The 12,060-nt window shown below is 38.0% G+C and overlaps 1 protein-coding gene across 1 annotated transcript in view; it reads left to right on the top strand.

Annotated features, from left to right (window-relative positions):
- LOC121525015 (breakpoint cluster region protein-like) overlaps window positions 1-12,060 on the top strand; it is a 135,259-nt gene that overhangs the window by 101,252 nt on the left and 21,947 nt on the right. The window contains exon 9 of the mRNA XM_041810705.1: window positions 638-778. Within this exon, the coding sequence (XP_041666639.1) occupies window positions 638-778 (141 nt within the window). The remainder of the gene's footprint in view (window positions 1-637; window positions 779-12,060) is intronic.

Below are 12,060 nucleotides of genomic sequence, written 5' to 3'. Positions count from 1 at the left end.
AACTTTTGCCCTCAACAGGCTGAAGTCTGAAGTCTGCAATCTGCACAACCAACATGTTAGCGTGCATTTCAAAGTAGGTGTGTGCATGAGCGTCGCGTTTGTGTGTCGTATGCAGCATGAACGAGGATGAGGAAGAGAGGTTGGTGCTGCGTAAAAGGCGCACAAACTGTCAAAGAGAAGGGGAGGAAAGGGAAAAAGAGCAACAGGGGGACAAGAGATCATGATGGAAAAATTAAAAACTGAAGATTGTGCATGAGTCCCAAATCACGAGTCCGAGTCGAGTCGCGAGTCTTTTGCGCACAGGTCCAAGTCAAGTCTCAAGTCACCAATGTGTGTGACTTAAGTGCGACTCGAGTCCAAGTTGCGGACTCGAGTCCCCATCTCTGCTAGGGATGTTTGCGATAAGCTAGCTAAATGGTTAAATTTTGGATCGGCACGATAATTACAAGTCACTTAAACTAAATCTGAAATATCTTTTTTAGTTCAGACCTATAATCCGTCAAGCGCTCTGTTTAGTGTGAACATAGCCTTCATTATATGACAATCTAATGACAAAAGTTTTAGATCTGTCATGGGCTCTCTCTGTTCATACTTTAGCATTTGAAATTCACACTCCTCAATTTATTCTTTTCTCTAGGACTTACTCAAACACACGCCCAGCAGTCACCCAGACCACCCACTTCTGCAGGACGCCTTACGAATTTCCCAGAACTTCTTGTCCAGCATCAACGAGGAGTCGACGCCAAGGCGGCAGTCTATGACCATCAAGAAGGGAGAGGTGAGTGTTCACATACAGTCATTGACTGAAATTAGTCCTATTTTGTTTATTAATATATGCTTTCATTCCTCAAAATCAGAATCAAACAATGTAGTTACAGGTTTCTAAAAGACCTGAAAGAAAATAAAAGCAGCTCTCAGAAATACCCTGTTTTTATACTTTGCATGTGTTGAGGTTGTTTTAACAGGTCATGACTTTTTCTTTGACAAATTTAGCTTAATTGTCTTTTTTTCTGAGACTGCAACTTTGACCCAGTCTTCAAAAATGAATGATTTCACTGTTTTTAAACAGTCTTTACAGTTTGAAATTATGGTCTTTGTCCTTTAGTTTAACTCTTTCCACCTCTGATGTTGAGAATAATGATGTCGTGACCCCGCCCTCTAAATGCCCTTGAAGTCCGTGCCAAATGAGCGTACAGGGGCCGTCAGTCTGCAGCCTAAAGCAGAGCCGCATGCCCATATATGGTCATACCAGGATTGCCTAGCTGAGGGTGAACCCTGTTTGCTCTGTGTGTCTCTTGTGGCCTCCCATCCCTCCATCTCCCCTAACGCAAACACATTCACTACCCCCCACTGTCTCTCCGTCCCCCGGAGATGACTTGACGCACATGAATGGCTGCCTCCTGATTGATAGCTCGCGTGACACCGCCGTACATAATGCCTCGTAATGAGCCACCGGTCTGCTCTGACTGGCAGATTCCAAGTTAATTATTCATAAACGGAGGGTGGGAGTGAACGAGCCAAAAGGCCGATCCAGCTCCTCCCTCAGCTCACAGGGGGGTCATTATTGCACTCTTTCTATACGCACACGCTCACACAGCACACACTACTCTCTGTTCCATTGGCTCGTCTTTTTCTCTTCCTCTTGTTTGCCTTTGAACATTTACACACACCCAGAGAGCTGCGCACACGCGTTTCCTCTTATCCCTGCAGGCCTTAGTTCCATCCCAGTCAGTCCAGACCTCCACACCAGCCATCAAATATTTATCGTAGCTTCGTGAAAGCAGCACATGGAAATCGATGAGGCTCATTATATTGTACCTTAGAGTGTATTGTATGCCCAAGGTTTTTGTCTGCAGTTCACCAACTGTGCTGCAACACAACTCATTTAATCATTAGAAGACATTGTTACCAGAAAGAGATGAGAAGCTGTTGTCTTATAGTCATGATACGATACAATAAGATTCTATATGATCAAATACAATGTGATCTGATACACTATGATATGGTACGATGCAATGCTATATGTAATGATATACCAGACAGTTTTTGATTACATTTTGGTGCCGAATAATGATACTTTAATTAAAAAAAAACTCAGTCCCCAGAATTCTCTGAAAGTTTGACACAGTATGTCACCAGTTCATGCACTTGTAACATGTATGAGGTTATCATGAGCAGGAGTTAATTGGCCAAAGAACGGTAGATAGCAGGGAAGTAAAGAAGACGAAGACAGTGTGATAATGTTGGGCAGCAGAGCAGGAAACAAACCTGGGGTGCAGATGGCTTAGCAGTTAGGTCAAGTTGGGTTCAAGCCTTGTATGTCATTCCCCACTGTCTTGTCATTGTTTTTGACTCAATTCACTGTCATAGAAAAGTCCCCTCCTTTTCTGACTGAACTGCCAACCATTTTTCAAAAACATAAAAGAAGAAGCCTAAAAAGAGGCAAAAGATAAACTAAATTGAAGAAATTTACTCAACAGTCCTGTACGTAAGGGTTTTGGGGACATTTTATATTATTCAGGAAGTTAGAAAACATGACATAACTTCATATGATTGTTTTGAATGAATCAGTTATCCTAGAATGTGTGATATTATCCTCATTATCGTGGACCCTGTATGATATGGTATGGTATGGTCAGTGTCTTATTGAGGAGTATCAGTTTGTAGCATAACATAGTGTGGCCTAACGTAATGTAGCATAACATAACATAGCATAACATAACATGGCATAGCATGACGTGACACAATGTAATGTAATGCAACAAAATGTGACGCAACGTAACGTAGCATAACATAGCGTAGCATAACATAGCGTAGCATAACATAGCGTAGCATTACATAACCTAATGCAACATAACATGATGCAACGTAACAATATCTAACATAAAATAACAAGTTCAGATAATGTAACATAATGTAATATAACGTAACATCACATAATGTAACCTAACATAGCGTGACATAAACTGTTGTGTCTTTTCAATTTGTATTCTATCGTATGACATGGAACTCATCTCATCCATGTCATGTCACATTTTTTTGTTTCTTTTTGTTTCCTATTGAATTGTATTGTACCATATTGTAACCTAAAGTACAGTAACATAATATATCTTTTTGCGTGGTGTTTTATGTATTTTTATTCATATAACAAATCATTTTGTTTCTACTGATTTGTATCGTATTGTGATTCAGTATAATGTAATATAACATTACGTAACATAATAAAAAAAAACACAACATAATGTAACAAAACTTGTTGTGTTAGATCACATTACATGGAATTTTATCTCCTTTCATCTATACCATGTCAAATTATTTCCTTTCTTTGCAATTTGTGTTACATTGTAACATAAAATAACATAACCCAATATAACATAAAATAACAAAACATAACATGAATGCAACGTAATGCAACATAACATTACTTAACATAATGTAACATGGTGTAATATAACATAAGTTAACATAACATAATGTAACATAACATTATGTAATGTAACATAACATTATATAATGTAGCGTAAAGTAAGATGATGTAGCATAATGTAACATAACGTAACACAACATGTTTTCTTTTCAATTTGCATCCTATGGTATCACATGTAATTTTATCTCATCTCATCCATATCGTCAAATGTTTTCGTTTCTTTTTTATTTGTATTGTATTGTATTATATTGTAATGTAACGTGCAGTAACATAGCATAACGTAGCTTATCCCATGGTAGTTAACTCTTCTCATCCATATCATATCAAATTGTTTTGTTTCTTTTTGATGCATATCACATCCTATTATAAGGGAACGTAATGTCACGTAACATTTTGATTGTAACGTAATACATTGTATTAATTTGTAGCAGATCTTACTCATTATTTTGTATCTTGTGGCATCATATTGCATGTATTGCATGTATATTGCATTGCATTATGCAGTGTTGTATGTTGAGGTATCTAAACTTAACTGAATGTTTTAAAGTACATAATAACCATCACTGGGAGACATTTTATTGAATTCATTAAGTGTTTTCTTGTTTTGTACATTTTTGGATCAAAGGATTAGAAAGAGATGAAGCTGCAGAAGTGAGCAGGAAAAAGACAACTCTGTGTTTAAATCTTCTCTTGTACTGTAGAGAATCAGTAAATGCTGGAGCATCAATACACTGTGTACACTCCTGCGTGTAACCTGTGGTTTATTCAGTGTAGGCATGCAGGAGCAGAGCAGCACAAGTGGCTCCCAGAGGCCCTCATCCGACCATACGAGGGGAGGGGACAAACAGAAGCTGCTTAATTAAAATGCAAATGATGCCACTGCCTAAATCTCAATTCACCTCCTCGCTCTGCTTTGTTTGCCTGTGGGAAAGATATGCTCTTGGCGTGAGTGTGAGTGTGTTTTAAGTAGAAATGCACACATACATTGATTTACACTGCTTTCATCCATCTGTAGGTTTTTCTTTTCCTCCATCTTCACACAAAATACAGAGGAAGTCCACACACAAGAGCAGCAATGCCCCTTCAAGCGTGTACTCTAAATATAAATATGGATCTTTTGTAAATTCATGCCATTACTCGGGTACACTCTCTGAGAGAGGCCTCCTCCAGGAGATGGTCAATATTTAATCTGTGCCGTCAGCGTGCTCTGCCTCACGCTGTTCTCCATCCACAATCAGTGTTGCTGTTGTTCCGGTCAGCTATTATGAGAAATAGGAAAAGTCACATTTCTCCTACTGGCAGTGCAATATTAAGAAAATGTCATCTGATGCGCTGAGACAGCTGGTTTGTTAAGGATGTTATTGCCCCAGTAGCAGAGCAAAGCAGCAGCACAAGCACATTTTCTAAATCATCAGATTACTGATGTAGAAATGAGCCTTAACTGGAAAATGAGTCTGCATCTAAATATACAACAATGAGCATTAATTAAAAGTGTCCACAGGCATTTTGTGAGTGTGTAAGCACTTTATTCAAAATAATAAAACACATTAAAACCACTTTGTTTAGGCTAGAATTATTATAGATTTATTTATTAATTTCTTTATGCTGTTTTCTCATTCAAAAATAAATATTCATAAACTCGTACTTCTAGTTAAATGGAGCCAGAACCTTTTGTTTAGGGTTTTGAGTAATAAGTTTGAGTGTGCAGATTAAACAGATGCTTTTGGTGCAAGGTTTTTTTGCCGGTCTTGCTTTGTCCTACAACATGATTCCCATTTTCTCTGTCACAGTTAGGGGCCTGTAAATCCCAAATCTCTCTGTTATCCCCCTTCCTTTATTTGATCCGTTTATCATGAGATCAGTGGAGGAGAGCATTATCACAGTGGCCTGATGGACACTGTAGTTTGCCAGAGGTTATTTCCCATCCAGTTTCTGTACCTGGATAAAGAGAAATCTGGAAAACCACTGTGTTCAATCTTCATGTTAATCTGCATGCATCATTGTTTGAAGTTTGTCAGTTAGAATACCATCTGTATAGTAATCCAACATAATCTACTGTTTTGCTTTTTATTTGATAATCCAATCAAAGACCTGGCTGAGTCTAAAAAAATCACCTGCTTTTGCATGCAGATAAGTTTTAGCTTCTCTAATAAAAATTCTGCCTGCTAAATTCATATTCAGATCTGCAGTTTATAACTAATGAATAGATGTATTAGAGGGTTCAAACTATACTTTTTTTAAAGGAGTGGAAAACGTGTCGGTAGGTCATTGGCCTGTGTGGGTTCAAAGGTATACCACCGTCTTTTTAACCCTGAACCACACCAGACATCATAACTAGGTGTGGTCTGCCATAATGAACCACAACCAGCTGTGATGGAGCATGGTACCAAAGTGTCACCATTACATCACTGCTGCAGAGGGTGTGGAAAAGCATGTTGTCAAAACTAGTTAGCAGGAATTACCATTTTAACAGACCAGGCACAATTGTTTAAAAGCTTGAAGGGCGCTTATAGAAGATAGTATAGAACAATGTGAAGATAGAGACATTACAGACTAGTATATAGACCTCTGAAGGTTATACATTATAAGCATATTATTTTGTCATGTTCAAATTTTCATGCAAAATTTGCGGAACTGTCTCTTTATCAACTGAGACCATTTCTGCTATCATTCTTAAACTAGTCGTTGATCATTTTGAACAATTTGTTGTTAGAGTTTTTGATGTAAATGAGCGCCCATAATGTTCATCATCTGGGACATCCTCTCTGCCTTTAACAAAATCTTTTGTGCCATTCAAACACATTTGCATATGACACCTTAGTTAGTGTATTAAAAGATTAAGCTGCCGTTTTGTTCGGTTTCACCAACATTTGAAGTTCACGCCTTAGCAAAAACACATGCACTTCAGTCAGTAGCTAACAATGAACTAAAGATGTCACTTAGTGGAAACTTTCAGCAGTCGTGTGTGAATACCCAGCCTTTGATACGTAGCAGTTGTTGTGACTATAAATCACATGATTTTTATCCTCATAAGCACAGTCTCCTTATTTAATAGCCATACCTCGTATAGCAATCTGAAGGAACAGGACATCCCATTAAAATAATGACTTATGGCCACCTTATGTTAAGTAGATCATGTTAGCTTGCAAACAAATTTAGCTAAAAAGCCATATACAGCAATTTATACAGAAGATCCGGACAAACGTTAGCATAGCAGTGAACGGCTCTGCGTTTCTTTTGGTGTAAAGCATTTTTATACATAGTGTGTGCTACTTGACTTTATGACCAGTTACCTGCAAAATGAGTGACATTGGCTGTAATGCTAATTACTTCAGATGTTAGCTTGCTAATTTACTAAACGATCATGGCCAGTCACATTGGCATGTTTGAATGTTGATTTAAGCATTTAGCAAAATTTGTATTGTACCAGAGTTTTGTTGAAATTCCTAATTGTTGATGGATTAGATTCCCTTACAACACTCAAGCTACTGCCTTTTTACCATGCCCACTGAATGACCATGAATCACAGATCAATCTGACTGTATGCTTTACACTGATGGTCCATTGGTTCCTTTGATATGTGTAATCAATCAAGTATTTCTCAAACCTTCAGCTATATTTTGGTAGTTGCCTACGCCAGTACTAAGCAGAGCGATGTGACCAATAACTCCTGCTAACTACTGTACAGTCTGTGACTAAATATAGACTGGCATGACAGCATGTAGATTGACAGAAGTAAGGCAAGATGGAGGCTTGTTCATATTCTAGCAAGAAAATATCCTCAGGGGGATTACACTACATGAGAAACGATTTCATAGATGTGCCATTCTTGTGGCATCAAAGTCCTACAAGCCGAAGATGGAGACTGAATGAGGAACGTTTAGAGGACATACTTACTCATACTCGTTATAATGATTTTCAACAGCTTGAACACTAACAGGCTCAGGAATCAGGACCACAGAGAGAGGAAATGTGTTATCGTGTGTGGTCTGACAGGTGTTGCATCTCTTCTTGGGTGTCTATAAAAATGACAGATGATAAAAAATAGCCCATCTGGAAGTTATCTGTTATAGGTCATCATTACACCAGGCTTCATTATCTAGCTGATAATGAATAATTACCTCCACCAGTGGGAATTAGACTTCAATTAGATCCTTGTTTCAGGGATCAGAACATAATTGGAATCTTCAGTACAGTTGGATGTTTTTTGTGGTTGTTTTTGGGAGAAGAGGATATGCCTAAAAAAACAGATCACTGCAGTGGAGCTGCTTTGGTGATGTGCTGACAGTAAAGTGTGGCATGACATCCAACCCAGTGGGCACTATTCAGTTTCACTTTTTTCTTCACTTGCAATCTCATACTCATGCTTTTTAGCCATTTACTTGCATTTTCAAGTGGTTTTTATCCCCTTCTTCCCATTTTTACTTATTTTTTTCTCTGGTGCTGTTTGTATCATTAACTGTTCAACCTCAACATCATGTTCTGAGTTTAACAACGTGATGTCCTGTCATGTTTTTAAGCACATAACCTTCATCCAGGTAGGTTTAGTAGTGTAGACATAATACATACTTGCATACATTAAAGACCAGTCTGTTATGCATTCTGCAGTAGTCGACCAGTAAGCTAGAAGCATAGTTTATTTACATCCATTCAGACTTGGCTGCACTAATGGGAATTCCAGCTCTTTATAGGAATCTGGATCATCTGGCTCAGTTTAGTCATAAGAGCCAGTCTTTCAGCCCCAAAACGGCCCTTCATTGGTTCCATTTTGGCTTTTTCATAACTATTTAACAACAACAGAAACTGAAAAATGGGAACTGGCTCCTGCCCCCTTCACTCACAAAAAGATGCAGCTAATTGAACTGGGTCATTCACCAACAGTGGCTGAATTTTTTTTTTTTTTTTTCGGGATTTCCACAAGTCATGGGTTTCCCGTGATATTCCCACAGAATGGGAGTCATTCCACTATTCAATCACATGATTTGGATGGGATGGGGGGAAAGTATGCAGGAGCAGGCGACAGCAGGAACCGTCACAACAGTAGACTAGTTTTTAAATATAAATATGTACATGCAGTTTTAATGTTCATTTGGTTAGATTTGTTTTAGCGGACAATGGACAGAAGCATTGGGTGACCACACTTGGCAGCCATTTTGCTTGTAGTTTTCTTTCACTGAGACAACACTGCAATGCAAGTCAAACAAACTACACTTCCCACACTGAAAACAGCACTGCTGCAGCCAACACTTACTCCAACAATGCAAGCAACAACCGTTTTTAAACGGAGCAAGGCAAAGGTGGTCAGTTAGATGAGGAAAATTGCAACTCACAGCAAAAAGACAGAACTATCTGTTTATCAAGCTTACAGAACTTAAGGAAAGTTGCAAATCTTAAAAAGTTCATAAGAGTTCAGCATGATGGTGCTGTGTATATATTCAGCAATTCAAATGAGCGGCATGGGAGTTAAAAAAAAGGGGGACTGGGATAGGAGCAGGAATTTTTCTGCAGGGAATGTGATGGGACAAGAGTTAGTCCTCTCCCATATCACCCTCTGTTTGCCAATGACACAGCACTACTCACATGTCTCCTTCAACTGAGTTGATATTTTAATTTAAAAAGCACTCCACAAGATGTATTACCTTTATAGCATAGGACTGTCTTCTTTGAAAGCCTGTTTGTGTCAAAATGAAGGAGAAAAGCTGTTAAAAAGGCACCACTAGTATCCTAGCTCATGGCTTATTGACTCCATTCATTAGTAGCTGCAAACCAGCCACAAAAATGTCCACCACTGTGCATATCATGCAAGGATACCTAGTCATTGTAACCTTGAGGAAAAGGGCCTACACATCATGCCAAAGTCATACAAACTATTTAAATAGAGTTTTGCCATGATCTTGATTAACATATGCCAGTCTGATTTTGGCAACATCAGAGCAGCATCTTTTGACCCCCCTCCCCTCAAGGGGTCCCAGACCATTTTTTGGTAGTCAGTACCTTAGATTGATTTATTAACTCTGAGGTTTACTTGGTTAAGTTAATCTATACCCATTAAAGCAAAAGTTTGAATCTCCTAAATGTGAAGACAAAATGGACTTATAGGTGACATAAGAACACAAATCTGTCTTTTCAAATAGATTCTTTCTCACAGATGACTTTTTAATTACAGAAGGCAGACCCTAGCTGTTAAGGTTCCCTGCTGAATTAAAAAAAAAACTGTTTATTCTCTACTTTTCCACAGTTTTATATCCTTCTCTACATTTGAAGGCAGTGTAATGAGCGTGTGAAAGTGAACTGTTTACTACTGAGTTGCGGTTTGACATTTGTTTGCTCCCCGATTCATTCCAAGTCTATACTTGTGTGAATCGTTTCCCATTTGGAAAATGACATCACTGCCCCCTTTTGGCTAATAGTGGTATTACACACCTCATTATATAGTCTGACATCAGTGATCAGTCCCAAAGCTCTGAATAAGAGTGTTCACTCTCTGTCGTTACGTCATTGATTCTTCTCTAACTGGAAATGGATGATTATGTCAGAATATGACAAGAGAATCTTACAAGTAAAGGTTTTATAAATCCAACAAATGCAGATACTTAACACTTTTGTAAAAAAAAAAAAAAAGAATAGTATTTTGGTAAAAACCTGGAGAACATGAGCTTTGTCTTTAATAAAAAGACAATTTTGATGATGCAGCAGTAAGTGAAAGCTCAGATTTCCTTCCTGTGCTCCTCTCCTCTGCTCTCTTTCCACTTGTGTCCTCCAAGTTTCTTGCTTGTCTTGGAGGACTTGTGAAGAGGGAAGCGAGCTTAAATCTTAAGGATGATGCTTTTATACAGGATCTATACTAACTGATACCTGTCTAGAGCTGACCTGTATTTGATTCTACTCATATAAACAGTCTTTTAACCAAGATTATGATTTATACTTGGGAACTATTTTTACAGACTACCCACATCATTACAAGAAACATATTCTGGGATCAACATTACACATGTTTATTACATCAGTATCTTTTTTTTTTAAATAGCTTTTAGAGGCATTGGCCTTTTTAATTTTTTTTGTTATCCATGGTGCTTCATTAAGTTTTTGCTTAAAATAGTTTGTCTTTAATCCAGCCACTGTTTAACTGTTCTGCTTTTATTTGGTGTGTCTAATTGTTTTACCATGCTTTGGTGCTGGCTATAGCTCAGGCTAAGAGCTTTATGTTTATTTATCTTTAAACTTATTATATTTTTAGCAGTTCAGGCCCATAATTACAGTAAAATGCATCATATTAACTTTACTGTAGCTGCCCTTCATTAGTAACCGCCATAGCACCCATTAATAGGTACCACCATGCTGCCACAGTGCTTTAACTTGAATGTAAACAACACTGAACTGATAGCATAGATAGCATCCGGTAGGAACAGCATTGTTTATCACTGTTTTGATCTAGTAAATGGGGATAAAGTTGTATGTAGGCTTTCTCATATTACCAAAGCACTGAGTGATGATATGCAGCACAAGAATGTGGACATTAACCTGCAAGAGGGTTGAAGGCCAGCAGTCCTGGCACTGCTAATGTTGGGTACATCCTGTTAACCAGCTTCACACCGTTTACCAGTTGCTACAGTGATGCTGTCTTGAATAAACAGTCCTTAGTTTTGACTGCTTAATTCCTATTTTCCTAACTTCAAATTTGTTGACTAAATGCAATTATAATCTGCATTCAACTTGATGTGAAATTTTTCACCTAGGAAAATTACTAATTGGGCCTCATATTTATCTCTTGTTTGTGAATATGTCAAGAATTCATTAAGAGATCTTTAAGCTGTGCTCAAGGTCCATGCTGCCTAAGGATAAGCTGAGTAGACCAGTGAGGTCAGAGGTCAAGGTCAGTGGGCTGCACGTTCATTTCCCCCATTATAAGATTTCTGGGATTCACACTACCACTAAAGCCACCCTAGCCCTCCCTCTTGACCCACACTGTACTTTCCGTGTCCGGGGATGTTAAACCTCATGGAGGTACTATATAACTGCCAAGTGGTGGTTTTGGTTCCTTTATTATAGTTTAAATTATGTTTTGCCATTGCTTTACAAATAAACTTTATTAATATCATCATTTTTATTAAAGGTCCTTGGTTGGGTTATAGTTTTAGCTGGTTGTAAAACAGAGCCACATTAATACAGATGCCACTTTATGACCTACAAAAGCAAACAAGATCATTAGCAACACTGTAAAATCATTGCTACGTTATTATTATAAATGCCTGAAACCAAAGCAGCAGGATAGACAGCAGAAAAGCAACATTTTTATATTTGCCACAGCAAGGATTCTTGTGTTTAACTCTTTAAAGAAAGTAAGATGGAGCATTTGGGGGAAAAAGGTAAGAAAACACAATTAGAGGACAGGAGAGAAGACGTGCAGTTCAGTTCAGAAATGATTTAACCTTTTTTTTTTTAATTGATGGTGTTTCCTTTGAGGTTTTGGGGTATTTTAAGGGAATATAATCGGAAATTCCGGATGGAATTTGCTTTGAATGTTTTTGATTGTTCCTTAAAGTCATGAGGATATGTTTGCAAATATTGGTGAGGATGATTTGAGGTTTAGGGGGATTTGCTTTTAAATTTCAAGGTACTTTTAGGGAAATGTA

The sequence above is a fragment of the Cheilinus undulatus genome, linkage group 17, assembly GCF_018320785.1.
Source record: "Cheilinus undulatus linkage group 17, ASM1832078v1, whole genome shotgun sequence".
NCBI classification, from domain to species: domain Eukaryota; kingdom Metazoa; phylum Chordata; class Actinopteri; order Labriformes; family Labridae; genus Cheilinus; species Cheilinus undulatus.
This window is presented reverse-complemented; position numbering and strand designations above follow the sequence as displayed.